The sequence below is a fragment of the Falco biarmicus genome, chromosome 8 (assembly GCF_023638135.1).
Source record: "Falco biarmicus isolate bFalBia1 chromosome 8, bFalBia1.pri, whole genome shotgun sequence".
Lineage (NCBI taxonomy): Eukaryota > Metazoa > Chordata > Aves > Falconiformes > Falconidae > Falco > Falco biarmicus.
The window spans coordinates 22,717,500-22,740,473 of record NC_079295.1 but is presented as its reverse complement, the minus strand read 5'-3'; the positions used below and the strand labels follow the sequence as shown (position 1 = coordinate 22,740,473).

At 39.2% G+C, this 22,974-nt stretch overlaps 1 protein-coding gene across 2 annotated transcripts in view; it reads left to right on the top strand.

Annotated features, from left to right (window-relative positions):
• Positions 1 to 22,974, top strand: part of CERS6 (ceramide synthase 6) — a 128,122-nt gene that overhangs the window by 28,980 nt on the left and 76,168 nt on the right. For both annotated transcript variants that reach the window (XM_056349593.1, XM_056349592.1), the window contains exons 2-3: positions 11,084 to 11,189; positions 13,462 to 13,592. In XM_056349593.1, coding sequence (XP_056205568.1) covers positions 11,084 to 11,189; positions 13,462 to 13,592 — 237 coding nt within the window. The remainder of the gene's footprint in view (positions 1 to 11,083; positions 11,190 to 13,461; positions 13,593 to 22,974) is intronic.

Genomic DNA, 22,974 nt, shown 5'->3' with positions numbered 1-22,974 from the left:
GCTGCCACACTGTTTTGGATACAAGCCAGGATGCTGTTGGCATTCTTGGCCACCTGGGCACACTGCTGGCTCATGTTCAGTCAGCTGTCAACCAGCACCCCCAGGTCCTTTTTGTTCAGGCAGCTTTCCAGCCGCTCTTCCCCAAGCCTGTAGCGTTGTGTGGGGTTGTTGTGACCCAAGTGCAGGACCCAGCACTTCTCCTTGTTGAACCTCATACAGTTGTCCTTGGCCCCTTGGTCCAGCCTGTCCAGATCCCTCTGCAGAGCCTTCCTGCTCTCAAACAGATCAACACTCCCACCCAGCTTGGTGTTGTCTGCAAACTGTCTGAGGGTGCACTCAATGCCCTTGTCTAGATCATTGATAAAGATATTGAACAGAACTCGCCCCAGTGCTGAGCCCTGGGGAACACCACCTGTGACTGGCCACCAACTGGATTTAACTCCATTCACCACTACTCTTTGGGCTTGGCTCTTCAGCCGTTTTTTTACCTGGTGAATCGTATACCTGTCCAAGCCATGAGCAGCCAGTTTCTCCAGGAGAATACTGTGTGAGATGGTGTAAAAGGCTTTACAAAGGCCCGGGTAGACAATATCCACAGCCTTTCCCTCATCCACTAAGCAGGTCACTTTGTCATAGGGAACAAAAAAAAAAAATTGCTTCCATGTTTGGAAAACAGCTACTTCTGTTTGTAAGCATTTGGCCTTGCTTTTGTCCCATTTTATAGTAACATACTATCTGGACAAGCAACTGGAGCACTGTTAGTAGGCGCTGTGCTGGGGTATTCCCATGCTGGTGGCTGAACACCGTCTGCTCCAGTCAGTCCAGTTATGAACTAAAGTACAGCTTGAGATAGACTTCTCCCTAACCTTTCCACTTGTGAGAGGAAGGATTAAGTAGGTTTTATGGATTCAGTGGGGTGAAAGGGTTTAGCAGTATGTATGAACAGGAGCTGGAATTGGGGCCATCATCAATGGGGTTTGGCCTGCAGCTTGTGATGGGAGCTAGCAGGTGTGCAAATGTAGTTTAAGCTATACAGATGTTATTGGTCATGTCTTTTGTGATTGGAGCAAAATCTTAGGAAAAAGGGGGTAATTTTGACTTTGCATAATGGGGAGATGTGACTTTTAGTGGGGTATGTTCAGTCAAAAGAAAAAAGGCAGGACAATATGAATGTGAGAAATCCAGCTGCAAAAAAGAAACAGTTTTACAGTAATTGAATGATATGGGTCAGTCATATCAATCATGTTTCTTAAGAGTAACTCTGTAGGACAAAGCATTTCATAATACAGCTGTTGAGTGATGAGGATAATTTGTTTTATTTACTTAAAATGGTGTGTATTAGCACTGCCCTAACCAGTAAGTTTGCAAGCTGAAATACAGCTACTACATCCTTTTTTTTTTTTTTATCACAGCTACCTTTCACACACTGTTGAGTAAAGTAAAACTTTCTATTATGTGAAAGTATTCTTGGGTGGAAGCCCTTGAGTCCCTTATTGCCCCCAACCATATTTCTGTGACCAAATTATCTTCGCTAAAGCTGATCTGTATAAAACCATTTTTCACTTACATAGCATCCAAAATGTGAAAAACCACTTTATGCTGAATGCTGTTTTGCTAGGACAATATGCTGAATTTATAGGGCACTTTGTTTCCCAGCTGAAAAACTACTGAAACCTTTTTGAAGGTGAAGCATTGCTCTTGCAAGCAGAGATGGAGCAGTTTTATACAGCTAGCATGTTTGTATCAGTACTCCATTTGCATCAAGTGTTACAGGTGTAGTTTAATCTACCTTTTATATCCATCTTTGATATATTAAAGAAAAGAATACTTTCTGTCAAAGCAGAAAAATGCATGGGAGTGGTTTTACAGGGGTTGTGGCAGTACTTGAGTACTAGCGAATGGTATTTCAGGGGGGTATCTGGCCAATGGAGGAAGCCGGATAGAGCCCACACATAGTGATGCATCAGCTTCTGCCACCACTGGGTTCTAGAACTCTGCCCATGTCAGATGGTAGCAAATACCTGCGCTCAGTGAAGTACTGGATTTTGCTTCCTTATTTTAGATGAGCAGTTTCTCATTCCACACCATTAGTTCCACCAGCTCTCAGCAGTGCGGCAGGCTGTTGCCAGCCATGCTCCCTGAGGTCCAAGTATTGCAATAGATGCGTTTTCTACTGCTAGTTCGATTTACTGTGTACTTTTGAGTTTTTTACAAGGTATGAGCGATGCCCTTTGTTAGGAAGGATTTCAGATAACTTGGTTCTGTGTTTAAGAAGTAGAAGGACATTGATGATCAATGTGTGGATTGGTAGGGGGGTTTTTGGTTCATTGGTTGGTTAAAGTTTTTTTATGAAACTTAGAATACTTTGTAGCAATGCTGAGGTCAAAAATATGTTTGCTTGTTGGAAAGGTTTCTCAGCTCAAAACATTAACAAGAAGCTTTCAAAACCTTGGGGGGAAAAAAGCAACCCACCCCCAAAGATTTTCCAGCATTTTTTTTCCCACTCTGCTGAGTGTAAAAGCTGTCTAATAATTTGAGCCAAAGAAAGATGAAACCTCACTAATTCAGTAAGCTGAATTCTCTCACAAGCTGCTTATCTTTTATATTTTAGAAACATACGTGGGTTCCACAGTATAGTGCTTAGCTTGTATGATTTCATGAGAGGTATGGGATAATGATGGTGGTGTGGAAATAATGGCTAATGCATCTCTAAAAAGAAAAGAAGGAAAAACATCGAACCTCTCAGATGAAAGGTGGATGCATATGTGTGCTTTTCTGAAGTAATTTTGGGAGGTTTGGGAATAGGTCCCCCTGAAAGGGTTGGCTCTGAGCTCTCCTGCATGTTGTCCTCTGAGGCAGTAGGTGTGATGCTTAGCAGCAGAAGGCTCTTGCTGACATATGAAGTTGTGCGCTGGGCTTCTTACTTGGGCAGGCAGGTTCTTATCTTTGGAAAGGTTTCAATGCAGGAGCTGTGACCCACTTTCCAGCACACCCAATAAATTTCAGTGAAATTAACTCACCTGGATGAGGTTAACTGGGTTAAGACCCCTGCCTGTGCTCAGACATTGTATCCTTCTCTTCTGTAGCAGAAGGTGTTGGGAAACATAGAGCCAAAATCAGTGCTGGGATAGGTATACTGAAGTGACTACCCCACTTATCTACTGAATTTGTCCTAGGACTATTAAGATTTTTCTGCCTTTTTTTTTTATTAGTAATACAAGTAACTTCTGAATTAAGTAGGTCAGCTATACAAAAATAGTAAAACAAATTCAGCAATTGTTTTTGTGTGTTGTGGCAGTAAATCTGTTGAGCATCTGCTTAGAAACAGGCCTCTTCTTTCACTCATCCTTGTAGTTAGAGCAAATTTAGATTGTTTCTGTTTAAAACCAGCAAGCAGTGTCCAACAAGTTAGACAATTGTAATCATAAATCCCTGGAACAATCTGTGTTTAGAGAGCATAAAGTAGATGAGCTGGGAAAATTTGTTCTGCATCAACCTTTCAAAAAAAGCCAAACTCTTCAAAACAGATTGGGCTCCTCTTTAGCATAGTGAGGAACTTTTGCTGGTTGTAACTGCCTTCTCTGGTATTTGTAAATATACTGATAAAAACCTGAGATTTGACAGACGTATTTAATTTGCAGGAATAGCTTGATAGCTTGCTTGGTGGTGTTTGTGTGTGGGTTTTTTTGTTATGGAGCTTACAGTTATCTGGTTCTAGCAACATGAGCAGTCTTTTATGTAAATACCCAAGTTCAGAACTATGTCTGCCATACAGACATGCTGTATGTATGTAATCAGAGCATACCATTTAGTTCAAACTAGAGTTCATTATTCTTGGGAGATGACTCAAAGATACTCTGCAACTTCACATTCATTGTAGTTTTCTCAAATTTCTCAATGTAGATGCACCCTCACTCAGCACAGGAAGGGGGAGATTAAAACTCTCACCATGCGCTGGCAAGCAATTAACTCAAATGTCTTTGTGGACATGAAAGGCTAAAGCAAAAAAATGTATATTCTCAGTATTCATGAGGACTATGTAGCCACGGTTCTGCCTGATGGCTTCATGAAATTTTTATCTGTTGGCACAGATCATGTAGGAGCAGTCTCCAGGGTGATTTAATATAGATGCTTTGTGCCGGGCTGGTGTACTTTCTCAGATGTTGGTCGGGGGATGGATGGGCTCCTTAAGTTTGGGCTGTAATAAGAGGCCCTTAGTCCTGTATGTCGGTCTATAATATGACCTACTTTTGATAAATGAAAGACAAAAGGGAATGGTTCAAGCTGTGATCAAAAAACTTTTTTTTTAAAAGAAAAGGTGTGAAATGTGCACTAGCTCAGTTTTTCTCTCTTGCACTGATGAAAATTTGCAAGTTGGCTTCCATATTGAAGTTGGCTACAAAATAAAGTTGTTTGTGAGGGAGGAAGCTTTCTGTACTTGAAACATGTTAAAGGAAAAAAGTATTTCAAATTTGTGGGAAGTTTTAACAGAGCCTGTTAGCCATTAAAATGTGTTACACCCAGGTAGAAAAAGTCATTGCTTTAACAAGACTTGGAAGGAGCAAGAAGGTTAATTCAAAACTAAGAAATGACAGTAATAGGGAAGAAACTTAAATTTATTCAGTCTTTGCTTGCAATCCTGAGAAGAGGTTTCGAGGTCAAGGAGTAGACAGGTCGCTTGTCTCAGTGCACACAGTTTGAAAGTTTTAAAATAAAAATTTAACAGATTTCAAAAGCCTTGACATACAACAACATTTAAAACACATTGCATGTGAATGGCAGGTCAGCTTATTAAGTCTGATAGAGGAAGTCCATACACTTTTTTAAGAATAAAAATCTAAGCTTATTTTGTTGGCAATTGTATGTAGGTTTGGGACATGGTAAGACTACTTGCAGCTCCATACCTCATGATGGTGACTTGTTTTAGGTACGCCAGTTTTAAATGCAGAAATGTTAAACACCCTTTTTCATCTACATCAAAGAACCTTGTCTTGATTTAGGTTCTCTTGAATGAATAATCTTGTCCTTGTACTTTTGTAAAAATAGTTGGATTTGAGTTCAGTAGCTTTTGTTGCAGATTATATTAGGACAGTATAGTAAAATCAAAGATCAGATAGTAAACAATTATCCTCCCACAGTGGGATGGGGTGAGGGGGGATCTATAGCATACTTTTTTGTTCATTCAGACTTATTGCTTCCCATTCCTGGGACCCATTCTTATCAGCTCACGGGGTTTGAGTTTGAGAGAGGGGAGAGAGTTGTGGGCTTGAAGTTTTTTTGTTTGTGGTTTGTTTGGTTTTTTTGTTTTGGTTTGGGTTTTTTTGTCTTTCTTTTGTTTATTTGCCTCAGTAAAATGGAGAAAGGTTTACAGGTTTCAGTTTTTGGATTCTTGCTGTCATGTTCTGGAGAGAATTTTGGTGAAATGAAGTGAGTTTCTAAATAAAGCAGAAACATTTGACAAATAAGCATTGCAAAGCAGTACAATTTTATCACTTCAAAGGGCATGGGAAGGAATCCAAACCTGCCTTGAACTGGTTAACATGTATCACTTGCCAGCTAACATGGATTATTTTAAGACTGAGATTTCTCAGATTGAAGGTTTAGAGCAAGCCATTGAGTATTTTCTTTATATCGCCCTATACGTTAAAAAAAAAAAAATAAAAATGCAGCATATTTAATTACATGAGGCAAATATTCATTAGCCCTGTTAGCTTAATCATCTTTTTTTGAGGCGGGTTCTTCTGGCCCTGTTTGGAAAGCCTTAATTCTTGCAGACTTTTTGGGCTGTTTAAAATCGCTGTAATCCCTATTTACATGTTGTGGGTTCTGTGGTGGTTTAAGCATCTTCAAAGCTGCCGGGAAGCTGTCAAACATGGATTGGCTAAAGGGCACCCACTGTGGTCAGCTCAGAAATGGCAGATGACTTGCTGGTATGGAAACACTGCATTCACATGCTATAGGAGTACCCTACAGACGTATTTCCAATGCCCCAGATGACTAAAGAGTTGCTATATATTAGTTTCTGGCTGGATTCAGGGCAAAGATTACAGGTCACAAGTAGGGCTATTTGACTTGTAGTGAAATCCAGAGAATCACAGGCAAAAAAGGATCCTTTTAACTTCTTTCTTCCTCCACATGTGATATTTTAAAATAAGATATTTGTTTAATGCAGACTTTGCTAGTGCTAATGAACATCAGCCTCCAAGGATTATGAGGGTCAACGCTAACATTTCTGGTTTATTCTGAGATTAAAATGACATAAATTGGCAAGATGATAAGCAGTAAACTAAAATGGTTACATCGTAATTAATTAGTAAGGTTCAAATAGCCAGTAAAGGAGAACAGAAAGACTTCTATGAGTCAGTGGGGGCATTTTCCTTACTGTTCTATTAGAGCTTATTTTCTCAGTGATGCTGCAGTTATTTTCTATTGATGTGCCCAGGATGGTTTATGCTCATTGTGGATCTGATCTGTTCATCGTATTTCTAAAGAGAAACTTTCGTTGGGTGTGGAGTGCTCAGGCAGTGGAACGAGCATATTTTTAAGCTGTAATTTTATGAATGTGAGGATCTGGACATCTCGTGTGGAGTGGTGGGAATGGCTTCTGAGAGAATGTGGATTTGGGGGTTCATTTTTCCCAGAGTCGTTGGCCGGGTGGGATCCTTGGTGCCCACTGTGATCACTGCAAAGAGCAAGTGGTGCCTAACTGGTATTTACCTTCCTCCACCAGGGCAAAGTTAATTTTCAGTTTGGTGATTGTTGTTTTTTTTCCTATTCTCCTTTTTCTGCTTATTCATCAATTGTAATAGTGGCTGTCTTTGTCTAGCTGGCATTTGTTATAGTCCAAGTGGGAAACCCAAAATGGTACTTGCTCTTGTTCAAATTTACATACTTATGGTGAAATGGTGCTTCTTTTTATGCTCTAGGAGAGGTGAGGGCTCATTTTGCAGAGGGTTTCTTGACTCCTTTGTAGAGGAAAAATTGATCTCTAGGTTTGGGGTGGAGTATAAGGCCTTGTTATTGCTGTTGTAAAAGATCAATTTGAGAAAAAGAGATAGGATCTAAAATGCAAACCAGCATCTGCCTTCAGGGGTACAGGACACTCAGAAATGCTTGTCATGTTCAGGCAGATGGTGCAGTATTTACGAACCTGCAGAGGCTGAGTGCTTTCTATTCCAGTGTTCTGTCATAACCCACACTGACTGAACTGGCTGGCTATGGGCTTTTTGGTTCATTTGGGGTTTTTTGTAAGTGTGGTTGTAGACTGAAGGAGGAAGCTGCTTTTAAAAAGGTACCTGAATTCTGTGTTTAATCTCCTTATTTATGTTGGTCTTTCATTTCTAGACCCAGAATATATGCGGCTGCGTTCAGCAAAAAATACTTGTCCTTTAATTTCTGTGTAAATGAATATCAGCTTTCAATTTAGCTATACTGGAATCCATTGAAAAAGAGATATTGGTATGACATTTGTTGAGATTTGCATGTTTTAAAGAGAAAACTGACAATATACTCAATTCTGCTTTCCTTACTCTTTCATAATAGTTCTTTCCTCTTAATTGCAGTACCTTATGTAATAAATAGTCCCATGGGTTTTAGTAAGACTGCTTAGGGAATTGAATACCACAGCGTTAGCAGAAATGGAAAAAATGAATAGTGCTTAAAAGAAGTGCAACATTTGGCAAAATGCTCATACTTATAGTTTGTACATGTATCAAACACTAATTCTGTTTTTGTTTACTGATGAATCTATTTAAATTATTACAGAAAACTATTGGAGAGAATTATGTTAATGATGCTTTTCGTGGCACCTGGTGTTGTATTTGGGTTTCTGTTGATTAAATTCTACTTTAAAATTCTATTTTAACCTTGAAAAACATTTTTTAAACTGCAAAGTATAGCTTGAATCCGTTAAGTTTTTGTATGAAAAGAAAAAAAGATATCTTAACTTTTACCAATTCCACCAAAGGGAATCACTTGTGTGCACACTTGAATTGGTGGTCAGACCTGCTCAGTATTGCAGGCATATAAAATGTTTCTGTCAAAATTGCTTTACAATCTCTGGAGGGGATTTTTTTTAAAGCTTTTTTTTTTTTTCCCCCCCAAAAGTGGAGAAATACCACAAGAGCGTATCAGGAGACAGACCTTTGTGGTTCAGGTTGGGGATTTTTTTAGCTTTCCCTGTTCCTACCTCGCTGACGTAGAAGGTCATCCTGTGTCTTGCAGCCATTTACCCTCTACATGTCCTTACTGTGCTTTGCCGTCCTTGTGGACGAACTCTGGTTCAGGTCACATACCCATTTTTCCTGTGCTTGTGAAAAACATAAGAGGCAAAGGAAGACGAATAAATATTCCTGTTTAGAAAATACAGAGTTGAAGCAGAAAATGTATTTCATTTTAGGTAATGGATATAACATCAATATTACAATTCTCTTCTCTTATTAAAATTTAGACAAACACTGTATGTGTGAATTGTCCTGGATTTTTCTCGGCTGTTCATTAGCAAGACATGCCATTTTAAGAATGGCATTTAAGCAAACCCAGCTGGTTTGCTTAGATTTAAATGAAGATCAGCTCAGCATGAAGCTTGGAATTGCTTCTTGTGGATTTTTTTCTAACTGGGACTTTTTAATCTGCTTTTGACTTTACCATGTATTTTTTTTCTTTTACATTAGCATGTTTAGAGAACTGATTTTCTATTGGATTTATATCATGGCTATCCCATTCCTTCACTCAGCAGTGCAAGAAAAGCAAAACAGGAGTTGAAAGTTGTATATATGTAAAAAAACCCTGAAAAACCACAAAAAACCACCCCCCCACCCAAACAAACAAAAACCACACCCTTCAAACAAAAAAACCCAAATCAAATCTTATCTCAGAGGAGACTGACTTTGTAAGTGCCCAGAAAATCCATCTGAAACAATTTTTATTTTTGTGTTTATTTAATGAATGTTTCTTGATTTTGCTGCTTATGGTGAAGGCTGAGCTTGGGTTTCTCCATGAATGCATGAAGCTGATGAAGATGTCTTTCATTTCTATATGTTTTTATTCCACCTACAGTACTCCTCTGCCCTGTCTCTACTTAGAAGTGTTTCCTTGCAGGACTTTATAAAATTAGCTTGAATGCTGACAGACATCCCCTTTACCATCTCTCTTAGGCTTGATTCTTGTCTGGGTCTATCGCTTTCTCTTCCAGAAATTGTTTGAACTTCTTGAAGACTGGAATTTTTCTGTGTTTTCCAGGTTTTTGGTACAAACAGGGACATAGATGCATTCTCAGCTCCTCCATTACACGGCTAGAAGTGTTTTACAACTCCTTAGAATTAAAAAGTAAATTTCTGACATCAGATTCCATCAGCATTTTGTTAGCTTTTTCAGCTACCTTTTGGTTATCAGCTAACAGCAGTGTCCGGCACTGGTTTGGTTATGCCTGTGTTGAACTAAAGACAATTCTTGCTTCTTTTGTCACTTTATACTTCAAGTTATATGCAAGTTTCCAGTGTAGCTTAGATCAGTGTGTTAAAGTGTATTTGCATATAAAATGTACAGAGCTTACATGCTTCTGTTTCATGAGTGTTAAAAAGGACTGCTTTCTTCTCAAGCTCAGCAGTGAAAATGGTACTGTCAGAGCTCTTAATCCTAAAGCAGGGAATTGATATGTGATGCAGTGCATCGATTTGGTTGATGTTATGGAGCTAGCAGTATGGTTACAATCTGCAGCCAATCCAGATTGCAACCAAACTTTTACAGCGTACAGTAGGGTTTTTTTCCTCTCATAACATACAAGTTTCAAATAGCGACTTCACTGATACACTGCATGTCTTTGTACATATGGCTTCCCACCCCCCTTGCAAGTAGTTAGTAGGCATATATTGATTTCAGGCTATAGAATTGGCTTTCATATGGGAATGTTATAAATAATTTTTTCCTTGAAAAACCAAGGAAAACAAGTTAATATGGTATCACCCATTTTCCTTTACCAAATGCTATTGCTGTAACCACTGTAACATTACTTAGCATTAATTCTCTTTAATCAGCTGTGCTGTCTTAAACATAGCAGGGACAGCAGTTGTAGCTCAAAACAGTGCTTAAAATGGGGCTTGCATGTGGATGTGAATTCCATGATTTTTAAGAGTTTGTGGTCATTCAGCTGGATAAACATGGAACTACTTCTTTACTGAGTGTGTTTGTTTTGGTCCCTGCTGGCAAATAAAGTCTTAGGAAATTGAAGTCTTTTAGATGAAATCAAGGGTTACATAGTTCGAAATGGCAGAAGTTCTTACTGTTCATATATGAATGTGATTCCTATACAGACTTTGTAGCTTTTGTGGGGTTTCCAGAGTTGGACTCATAGTTACAAATAATTTAGGTTTTAATAAGTGGAATGGTGATCTTTGAGTGTATGTAATATAAGCTATGTAATTCATCTCTAAAATGTATCGGGGACACCCGATACTTACACCAGTAAGTTCAACTGGTTGAACTTACAGATTGGTCTTTGAATCTGTGACAGCTTTGTATTTTAGCAGAAGAGTTTGAAGGAAAAGCAAAGTCTTTGAGGCATATCTCAATACTGTTTGAACTTTAGGGTTTAGAAAATTGTATTGACTGGGCAGCTTAAGTGCTTGCTGCCTTTAAGGACTTGTTTAGTTTCCACTGCAGAATGAGTCCTGAGGCAGTAGCTACCCTGGAAACTGATTTATGAAAAAGGCTCTGTTTGGAGGAGAATATTACGTGCTCCCCATCTCTGCAAGCTGCCCTGCTCTTTTCATTGGTTGGTGTTTTTCTAGGAGGCATTCCTCATGCTTTTGTTCTATCCTTTTTTTTCACAACATGAAAGAAAATCCTCAGTTTTATGTGCTCCACATGGAGTTCCTTTCATCCTTCAAAGTGATGTTACTTATTTTGCAATGTAATCGCCTGTATGAGCTTGCTTTTGAGCTGTAAGGCTAAGTGTTGCTTTTGTTGGCAGGGTTATAATGTTTGCACATTTACCACATGTCATTGATTGATAACAGCAATGAAGTAAATAACTGAAGCATTTCACTCGGTTGTTTGGTTTTTTTTGTTCTTCTGTTTCTCACAGGTTCATTGCTAAACCATGTGCCTTAGGCCTTAAAGTCCAAGCCAACGGACCACAGAAAGCTCAACCTAATGCTATCCTGGAAAAAGTTTTCACAGCTATTACAAAGGTAGAGTATTTAAATAAAATATTTACCTTATAAAGTGGGATATGGCACTGTAAACTACGTCTGAACAAAACAAAGCTAACCACTAAATGCAGTGTTCCTTTTTTACAGCTAAAATCAGAATATACAAATGCCAAGGTTGTCATTGGTATGACAACTTGAGCAGTTGTCCATCCCTTCATGACATCTCCTGTAAGCTTTTAATAAAAAAAAAGTTGTAACGGAAATACATTATAGGTGCCATATGGCCACCTACTTTTTGGCTTCTTACCTTTTAGAAATTTCCACAAAATTGTCTTTTTTTTTAAAAAAAAGAGGTGAATTGTGAGCCAGTAACATTGGCCTTACTGTGTTTTCCATGGAACTTCAAAGCCACTCCTAGTGGAACTGCCTGAGCACACTGAGCACAGGGCATTGCTGACTTGCTGGTGTCCCAGCTGTTTCAGCTGTGATGAACATCCTTTGAAACTGGGGGCAGAGCTAGAAACGTTGAGGAGCATTGACTGAATAATATTCTGCCTGCAGATTTTTTTTACACAAGTCTCTCCCTCACCACTTATGTCTCTGTCTTTACAGCTCTCACTGTATGACAACTGAACTAAATCTCTATGTCATCCTGTCCATGCTTTTGAAGTATCCTGAACTTTTCCCATGCAGTGGGCAGTGAACGGGTGTCTTTTAGTGTCTCCTGAAGAATTTGGTGGTTAGCCACTTAGTAGTGGAAAGGCCTGTGGAGGCCTGAGGGACAAAATTGGGTTCAGTGTCAGGGACAGTGAAATATGCCATGGATCTGTTTTGCTTGTGTGTCCAGCCCTCTCTTGAGATCACCATGGCACTCAGTGTAGTTTCTGTCCTGTTTTCAGGGAGGGTATCTCATGTACCTTACTTTTAAAAGTTGCAGCACATGTGCTGTCACCCAGACTCAGCTGGAGGAAGAATGGGATGGGTTTTTTTCAATTTTTCCTTGCAGAATCTTCTAGCCTGACACAGGGCCCGAGTGTGTGAAGTGATCTAACTCCTGCCTGTGAGTCATGGTAGGAGCTGGCACACACAGCTCCCAGCACCCAGTGCATGGAGACAAGTGCAAAGAGCTCCAAAGGAAAGCATTTACTTTCCTGCAAGAGTTTGGTGGGGCTGTACGGTAGCTGCTCTCAAAGAAACGGTCCGATTTAGCCAGCCACCTTTTTGGAGTCACATGCAGCAGTTATCTTAGTCAAAATCCCAAGAGCTGCAGAGCTGCTTCAATCATTTGATTTTTCTAAAGTTACAGAGAATGGCTTTTCTTAATCTTCCGCTGAAAAACTCATGGCTACTTTGGTCGACTAAAAAAAAATTTTAACCTCCTGCAACACGTAAAGTCGTCTTTACTGTGGCAGCTCCTTCTATCTCATTCAGTGTATATAAATAACTGCCTTGCAGAAGTAAAGTTAAAACTCTAGAAAACAGATTGTCCAAGAGATTTTTCTGTTTCTTTAAAAAAGAATGAGATCAGGAGAAATATAGAAATAGTCCTCACGCAGTACTGTATGTGTGGAATTGCTGCATGATTGGAAATGTGGTCTGTACTGCTCTTCTCCACATAGTAGTAAAATTAAAGACAGACTCATTTTCTTTTGCCTTACCTCTGCACTGGTTTGCAGCTGCTCTACGGAATAAGAGTTCCACACTCACTGCTTTTGAGAATAATTCTGTGTAGCTAATCTTGCAGAAAAAAAAATTCTCTGTCCCTGTTGTCAAGGTGATTTTCCTTTTGAAGTTGTCACTTTGTTTAATGACCTCATTTTTTTAACATTAACATGCACAAGGATGCGATATATCTTCTTTCCATGTCAGTCGAACAACCTTCACTACTGCAACAGTTGATAGGACAAAGATCTTGATGCAGGACAATGGAACAGGCATAGCCTGTGGCAGGCAGGGGAGTGCTTGTAAGCCCTGCTACTTGAGAAATGCATGGATTTTATTCCAACTGATCACCACTTTCCAAGTTTCAAGCAAATTTTCATCCCATTGTTCCGTTCAAGTTTCTTATTATTAATAACCTGCATGCAATATTACCATGTATGTCTTTCTAGATTAATAATAGTTACTATAAACATATTTTGATGTTGATCTGCCAGCAGAGATTTCTGTGAAAGTAATATTATTTCCATATATCCACGTGTCTGACAAGTAGCCTCTAAGAAATAGAGAGGCAATTACAGAGTTTCTAAATTTAAAATGGAGTTACTGCAGTTGGGCACAGAAAGAATTTTTATCCTTCTCTGTTCTGTAGCATCCAGATGAAAAGAGGCTGGAGGGCCTCTCCAAGCAGCTGGACTGGGATGTACGCAGCATTCAACGCTGGTTTCGACAAAGGCGCAACCAGGAAAAGCCCAGCACTCTTACGAAGTTCTGTGAGAGCATGTAAGGATGTGCATTCTGTTCTTGAGCCTGTGTCATCATCAATTTTCTCCTTTGTTCTTCATGGGTATTTTTGTCGATGGGTAGAAAATTATACAAATTGGTAGAATATAACTTCTTGAATAAGAAAATCTCCTTTCTCCTGAAGGAGTCCATTTATACTTTTTGTGTACTTTGAATAGTGAAAAGCTTTCAGAAATCAGATGGTTGTGATTCTATAATGTCGGGGTGCCAACCTGATCCTTTGAGACAAGTTGCCTTGTGTTAGGGTGGGAATCTGTCTTTACAGCATAACCTTTAGCTATACAACCTGACAGAGATCTGAGACACAGGAAAAAAAATAAAAGCCAATTGGATTGCTAAACCATTTCTTTGTTTTTTCTCATCCCAGGCTTACATCCCCCCTTACTAGCCCTTTTCCTTGGGTGTACTGAACTGAGGAGCTAAAGGCTCCTATGCTTTCTTTAGGAAATTATTTTTCACCTGCCAGGGTTTACTTCTAAGCAATCTATCCCAGCACCCAGCTGCTCTTCTAACTGGTTATCTACATAAAGGTCGTTTTTCTAATTAGACTCCATCGTTTTTAGTATGTGAGCTACATTTCCATGCTAGCTGGATATAACATATTAATCTGCATTGAAAGAGCATGGAAAATTACATCTACTTAAAATATTTACATGTTTTTCTTAAAGGAGGACTAATAGATACTGCATTCATAATAAAACAGAAAGTAACTAGTTTATTTGAAAGACTCATTAATTCCAAGTTTCAGCCCTCTAGCACTGCTTAATGATGTTCCTTTGATGTGGAAGGTCATGCATTTAAGGCAGATTTTAGACGCTCCAAATCAAGGGACTTGGCAAATATTGCTGAGGCCATAAACAAGTATTGGTTTTATTATACACTGTTGGTCAAGTGCTTGTGCTGTTGCTGGCTTAAAATTCTAGTTAGAGTTTTTGTTGGTGGGAAAGTGTTAGGTAGAAATGTCAGCAGAAATAGAGGAAGCCTATTTAAGTTAGAAAGCAAATTGTAGTTAATCTTATTTTCCAAGTTTTGGTTTTGTTTTGTTTTTAATTATTCCTTACAATTCTTAAATTGCTTCTTTAAGAAATTGCAAGTAAAGAAATCACAAAAACACTGCAGACCACCCAGAGAGAGAGGGGAGTGTGTGTACCCACACAAAAAACCCAGCTTGTGGAATATATTGTCATATCGTTCATGCAGATTTCTTAAATGTATTTCATACTTTTTCCTTTTGTACATTTCCTAAGTATTTTCCTTAACTTTATTTTTTTGTGGAGACATACAGAAATGTTCATAATACAGTCCTGAATACATAATGTATTAAGACATTTTTTTTCTAAAGCCAAACCACAGATGAAATACTTTCAGCTAAGGACTGAGTAGGAGAGAAATTAGAAGAGTTATTGTTAAGAATATTGACTCTCTAGCTCAGAGAATGAGAGGCCTTTTTTTTATTTTAGAAGAAGAAAGATAAATTGTCTAAAGATGATTGCCCTTTAATAAACAGGAACTTAACTTGTCAGAATGTTTATGTCCTTTACCTGGTATTTACAGCTAAAATCCACCCTTCTTAATATTAGTAAAGCCAGGTAGAGTAAGATTATGGATAAACCTAGTCATCCTATTGCCAGCAGCTGGTGGTCTTATAGTTACTGATTTTTGAGATCAGTGAAGAACAACCTTTTTTCTACAAGGGTTGTAGCTGTTACTGTATACACTTGTTTCCTTAATTTGTAAGAATGGCTGTAGAATCTTGGGGGGAAAAAACTGTATTACTGTTAGAGCTAGCATATTCAGGCAGTATACTTCACTGCTTCTGTTAACTCAGGTCAAAGACTTCACTCTGTTGCATTAGTGCCAGCAGATTTGTGCTGACCTAGAGATGGAAAAAACTTACGCTTACCATGAAACACAGGCACAAATAAGCAAGTTACGGGTGCTGAACTTGCTCCTTTCTGGCATACATTATGGAAAAAGCGCAGGGCTGAGAGCTATGAATGCAAACTGGAAGGTAAGGTCAAGCTGCAATGAATGTGATTAACTTAGGCTGACAGAATTAAGTGCCAGCTTCATTTAGAAAGCACCATTGGGCATTACTGTGATATGTGTACTTAATAGTGATGATAATATTTGTCCAAAAAGAAGCAAGGTGGCACAAATAATAATAAGTGAATAGTTCAGGTTCTCTCTGTGGTTTGCAGAAGGTGCAGTGGGAGTTGTGTCTCCATCTCTATATGTACATGCTGCTGTGGGAATGTGGTGTTATCCAACCGACCATGTGTGCATTGCTCTGATGGCACTTCCAGCGGTGCAGTGTGTGCCACTAGCTGTCCCATCATCACACATGCTGAATAGAGTTGTTGACAGGTAGTCAGAATAGCACTGGGAAGCCAGCGATACCTTTTTTTCCACTCAGTATGGGTGTTAAATGGTTGTCCAGTTAAAGCTGTCCATCAGGGCACTAAGCAAGGTGCTTTACTTCAGTATGTTTGGAGCAAAGAAATCCTTCTGTATGAGGTCTGTAGCCTTTTCACAACTGTCGAGTCAATGGGGTGGCCTTTTGGATGAAGAGTCCATGTGTGGCAGCTGCTTTGTAGCTCCACACTGCATAAAGCACATGTTCCCATGATAGTAGTGGGAAGTGGAGCACTCCTTCACTAACTGGGGCACCAATGGAGAGTTTCATAGCCCTGACAGAGAACGAAATGTGCCCTTATGTAATAAGCAGGCACAGAGCAAGCAAAATGACAGTGATCCCCACCTACACCTTCAGCTGTTGAGCTGCTGTTGTCCTTCTAGAGAACTTCAGTTTTGTTGGCAACTGCATTGATTGACTGTGACTTGGGAAGAAAAGTGACAGAACCCACAGCAAATGTGGAGCTGCTTAAAAAGAGCTCCAACACTTTTACATGGAGATGATTCAATTTACTGCTAGAAAAAGTGTTCTTTGGGCCCAGAATGGCTTTTCCATGATGCAAAGGAGAAGGCAGCTGTGCCAGAAGGGCTGTAGGCCATTTCTGACTGCCTTATCTTTCTTGCCAAATTACTAGTTTGGGTACTATCTCAGGTAGAGGAGTTTCAATAGAACAAAGGCTGAGAGCAAAACTCCATGGTAAACATGCTTGCCTGGAGTGAATGACGCCCAAGATCCAGGCCCAGACAGACTAAATCAGCAACTTAATCATTAGATTCTTCTTGTCCCTCTTTCTCACTTTCTCTACACCTCCCTTCTTTTTCTTTTCATGCAGCTTCAATTCTGGTCCTATACAGAGTTCAGAGAAACTCCAAAACCTACACTTTTTTTTTTTTTTCTTTTGTCTTTTCTCTTTCTTTTTTTTTCTTCCCCAAAATGGAATGATTCCTTTGCTGCTAGCCATTGTTAGATGTACCTGCTAAAAACTTCAGATAGTACACTGATAAATACCTATACAAAACACGAAATGGATAATTTCACCAGGTTCATGATCCAGTATTAGTCAAAAAGACACTAGTAAATGAGGTGTTAAGGATTATTTTACTAGAAAGTCTATGGATGGTTTCTCAAGGATTTGGTGATTCTAACACAAAAGTTGGAGTTAAACAGCAGAGTGTTTGTAGTCACTAGGAAAGGCATCCTTGTAATGCTCAGGCAGTTAGCTTACTACATTAGCTGCAGGGGAGAGTCTGTCTATAGCTTTTCTTTCCGTTGTGGGAATTCGGGCAGTTTTACTCCTTTCCTCAACTTGAAATATGGGTAAAAGAGAAAAGAGACCTGAGTGTGCAAGGTGGACTTTTTTACTGCCATGCATTTCTGTTACTTTTTATTCCTTTCTCTCTGTTGCAATGGCACAGCCTAACATCAAGACAAGCTTTCTCCTGAACAAGAGTAGGGTAAGGACCTTGCGCTGTGCACTTTGAGTATGCAGCTCATGAGAAAACACAGAAAGTGGATTACCTTGCATCTCTTTTGAAGCTTGTGTGGCTTCTTGTTATGCACGGAGAGTATCTGCAATATTTTACAAGGCTAAAAGTTGTTTCTGCAGAGGACTATCAATCTATTTAAAGGTAGCCGATGCAAATTGAATCAAATGCTCTAATGACTCTGGTGGAGCACAGTTCTAGCACAGAAATGTATTTTTAAAAAAATACATATACAAACCCCACCCAGTGTCTGGCCACAAATGCGTTCCCAAAAACATCCGTAGGAAGAATTCTGCATCTGGATATCGTAGAATGGGAATTCCAGGCATGGAATAAGCTAGTGGGGAAAGAGCTTCAAGGTATGCTGGGAACAACTGGGAGGATGTAACTCTTGGAAGACCGTGGATAGTGACTTTGCTGATTGCCAGGCAGAATACAGAATCCAAGAATGTCTTTGTTAATGTCTGATAGTCAGAAAGGCAGTGTAGTAGTGATTCCCAAACCACTTCTAGTTTCTTCCCAGTTTCAGTGTATTGTGCTGCTGCTCACACTGCTGGTGCATAGGCGTGTCTGCTTTTCTCAAAGCCTAAGTAATATAGAAAGAACAAGCATCCTGTCCGCCTCCTTTGTTGTTTAGAGCAAATGGGAAAAAACCTGTGTTGCCCAAAGTTATTAGCCTGCGATTTTGCAATTTCATCAGGCTCATGACTTTTCTGTTCTACAGCTATATACATCTAAGCAAGCTGTTTGTTAGAGACATTTACATGGTTTCCAAGGAGTGGCTGGCAGAAACATATGGCCAAGAGAATTTTTTGAGTTTATGCAACAGTCTGCATGTGAAAACATGGAAATGTGCAGATTGGAGAGCCAAAGATTTCCCCACGCCCCCGCCATTCTTCTCTAGAAGATACTAAAGTATCTCCATGTGGGTTGTCTTTTAGTTTTGATGTAGGGGGAAGAAGAGTCTCTGTCTCATCTCCTAGCCAGAACATCTTCTTTTTCGTAAGGAATTGAAATTGTTTATACACATTTGGTTTTGGGGAGATGTTATCTATCTATAGCTGTGTATATATATGTGTGTGCACAAGTATGTGTATAGATAGAGACAGATATATATTGAATTTTTTTTTACTTGTCATGCATATTTATGTGAAAATTTTATGGGAAGTTTGCAACTTCTTGGCCATATTGCTGTTCTTGACTGGAAGAGTAATTCTTTCCCACAAAATTGCACTGGAAAAACAACTGTGCAAGGGAAAGAAATTGAGACAGCTGCTTGGTTGTTGAAATTCTGAACTGTGCTGATACAAATCTTTAAAAAAAAAAAAAAGCATAAAAGAATTAATCAGTCCATGCTTTGTGTGTAACAGTAAAGCACTAGAAAATAAATAGGCATCCAAAAGCTTCTAGCTCTGAATTTTTAATAGCCTCAGGCCCTTTTAAGTCAGCTTCTTAAACACTGCTGAATACAATGATATTTGCGATGCAAGCAAAAATATGTGGTACATGGTATTATGGGTCCATTTAATTCTGATTTGTTAATACAGGCTTTCAGCTGCCTTAGTGATACATGCAACAGAGGACTAACCAGTTTTTAACAACCAGAAAAGATAACAAGGAGATGGGTCTGTAAAGCTGTGCTACATGCTCTGCAACAAGTGTGATAGTTACTGTTCAATGGCCATAGAATTACCAAATTTCTGCTGTTTTTCATGGAGCAGGAATGGCTGTTCCTTCTCACTGTCTCACAGGCACAAGGCATAACCTCTTCCCTGCTGCTTTGACCTGCTTGGGAGATCTAAAGCAGTGGTAACTCAGCCGGCAGCTTGGTGAAAGGGAAATTGCACACCTAACTAGTACGCTGAAAAAAAGTTAGAGATTTTCCTTGCTATTATAATTCTGGATTTATTTCTTTATTTCTTTATTTTTAACTGGGCAGATATTTAGTTCTGCTCCTTCTCCTTGTAACATCCTACATTGGGCTGCATTCTGCATCCAGGTGCTTCTGGGACAGGTGCTTCTGTTGACAGATGATCATAGGACAGCAGCCTCACCTGAAAGAGAAAGCATCAAAGAAAGTCCAAAATTTCCAAAAGTTACTGTGAAACAGCAGCAAACTCTGCAATAAGGCATAGTACTGGAAACTTCTAAGTAATTCCTATTTCTTCCTTTCTTCTGGAATGCTTTGTGCTGAAACAGTTAATAGGACTGATAAATTTAATACAGGTGAAAAAAAGCGAGTCGTTCGCATACTGCTCTTTATGATCCTTAACTTATTTAATTTTTTTCAGTATTTCACTTAGCTTTCTGTGACCTTGAGTGAAATACTCGCTGGTGCTTCACAGAAGCAGCTAGTAGCGGTGTCCGAAGAACACATGATATCATTGAGAAGTGTATGTTTGTGTATGCCTCTCTGTATCTGGAGGTAGATTTTGGATATTATTTTTTTTTTCCCCATTCTCCCCGCTGTTGTCTTAAAACAAAGGGGGTTGGGCAGGAAGAATAAGAGGAGGAGTACTCCTTCAAGCACACTAGCTGGGTTTATAGCCAAGAGACTGCTTTGGCTCCGGTCAGGCAACAGGGTGGTTTCCCCAAAGCTGCTAACTCCCAATACCACCATGTTAAAACAGACCTGTAAAGGGAAAAGCCAGGGAAGCTGTCAGCTGCTGTGATTGACCCAGTTTCTCTGAGTGCCAGTGTCAAGATGAGAAGTTGACATTCCCATAGGTTAAAAGAAGCTAGCTCGGGCAAGTCGAGGTTAGAGAGTTGTGAACACAGATTTTTCTTTAAATCAACTCAGCAAAGTGTAGCACTTTGCAAAATAAATTTTGAGGCATCCTACTTTACTTTGAAGAAGTCTTTCAGTGTCACTGTTTGGTGCTGCTGTCTGCATGCTCCAGCTGTACCAAGCTTACTATACCAAAACAAAAGAGGAGAAACTACTAAATGGTCTGTCTTTGTAAAACAATGTGCCCTTTTCAAATCAATTATCTGAGAAATTACTCTCACTTAGCATAAATCTTCATGGCTGGCAGGTTTTTTTGTTGTTGAAACCAACAATTTTATTTTTATTTTTTTTATAACACATACACAGACAGCCCAGTCCACGGTTTTGATTAAATATTTTTTTCAATGTGAAGTCCTTATTGGTTTGTATTAGTTGCACTTGAAAAAACAGTAAAGGTTGAGTCTGACAGCCTTCATCAGAAGTAAAGACCACTTTAATGGTGTTTTCTGAAGGCCTTTATTGATTATTTCTTTATTCTTTACTGAGTGTCATGTAATTTCAGTAATGTGTATCTTCCCATTAAAAGATTTGGGAACTTTGTCAATGAATCCTGATAGTATGTCATAAAACTGCTGGTGGAAGTAAATTGGTGGCTCTTAAATAGCCAGAAATTGCGTGTAAAGCAAGAAGCATGTTCTTGTTTGGTTTTTATCCACTAGAAGAAGGGAGTCATAAACCTGCTATGTGATTTCTAAGATGCTAGAGAAAGAACAGCTAATAACAAAAATGGATTCTCAGTATTATCAAACTTGTGAGGTTCTATTATTATTTTCATTATGTTAAGTGTCTCTCTAAAAATAGCAGGTTGCATATCTCAGCTCTCATTTACTTGAAACAAAATAATGTCTGAAAGACACACCATTGCCTTCACAGTTCAACCAAAGTTGGAAAATAAGGGTCAGTGTCATGCTCTGTTTTGCCACAGGCAGTCTCATCTCCCATGGGCACACTTCATGAACACTGATTTGCTACGGGACTCCCTTCTATGATGATGCTACTACCTCTTGCCAAAATGGAGTGCAGGCACTATTGAAAGGATAATTCATTGAAAAGATAATTCACTCCAGGGTTTCCTCTAGACAGATGATATGGATATAAAATTTGCCAAATCTGACTCTTCCAGCTAGGATAGTCTTGTTATCCAAGCAGAGCTATTGTCTCTACATTGTGCCATAGAGCAAGCAGCACATGCTTGGTGTCAAGCTATAAAAACATGATTCTGGCAAGGTGCAAACACATCAGTCTTAGTATTTCAGAAATGTGGGTCCTTCTTGCAGGGATGGTATAAAAGAAAGGGGACAGGATGACAAATATACTATACAAACCCAGAAATCCTCATGGTGTTTCAGAGCTATATTTCATATTCATGTAAAGTAGAACCTGGGCATGTACTATCCAGTGTTCCAGCCCTGAGCACCATGAATGTGAGCCCATCCAAGCTAGCTGGTCTCTTGCAACCTTGCACTCTTTAAAATGTCTGAGTAAGGATTCATACATCAGGTGATACAGATATAATGATGATGTTAGTGTAAGGCAAGGGGGAGCAACAAAGGCTAGCTCTTATACTACTCGGGGAGCTCTGTCTTTGAAGAGAACTGCTACTGGTGAAACCTATAGAGCTGGGCTGCCTGTCACTATTTTCCATTGTGCTGCTAGACTCATGTAAGTAGAACAAACTGTTCCATTGCCATTTTTAGTTAAAATTTTTATCAAATGTAATGTGAAAGTATGGTATTTTGCAGATGCAAATAGTACAGTGACTGTAGATGCTACAAGGATTGTACAGGAGATCAGAGAAACAACGGAAGAAGAGAGAGGGTCACCTTAGTATAATGTAAAGGCATATGAAAATGATGACTTGTATAAAGAAAATAAATGGAGAACAGCAACTGCCTATTTCATCATGCAAGAACCAGGAGGTATCAAAAGAAAAAGGAGCATACTCAAAACTGAGCAGTGAAAAAAGTTTTTCATACTCTGAGTAATTAAACAGGATTTCATGTTTCTTTCATGGAATTCATTGCTCTCCTGATGCAATAATTCAGCCACAATTTGTAATTAAAGAGATTGTTTTGCTTACTTGGGCAACCAGAGTATTTGGTATTGTGCTGATAAATAGATTGTATCTATAGTTTGCTTAAAAAGCTGTTGTCTTTAACTATAAAGTATCATGCATGCTGAAACTGGAGTACTGAGATAAGGAAGAGATGAGCCATGCAAGCAAATGACATTTGTGTCATGAAGGGTGTAGCCTGGAGCAGGGGCTCAGGTGCTGGCAGACTCAGATTTGAGAGGCAGCTTGGCGGGGGAGGACACAGGTTTTCAATGAGATGTGGAGGAAGTTGGAGTCTGTGAAATTGTTCCAGAACATGGAAGATGTGACCTTCACTGAGCACAAGAAGGGTTTATTATAGCTGCAAGTAGTGGGGAAGTTGAGATGAGTCACAGATGCCAAAAAGGAGACTCTAATTGAAGTCATCTAGCAAATGGCAACTAAAGTGTAGAGAGTAGCAAAGTTGGTCTGGCAATTGTAATCTGTAGTAAGCATGTAAAATACTGCAATTTTATCACAGTACTGTAAGAGTTACATCTAGACTCTGTGATTGATACATTCAAGGACCTATTAGTCTTTTAGGAGTATTAGATCTAATAATAACACAAAAAAGGAAGAGA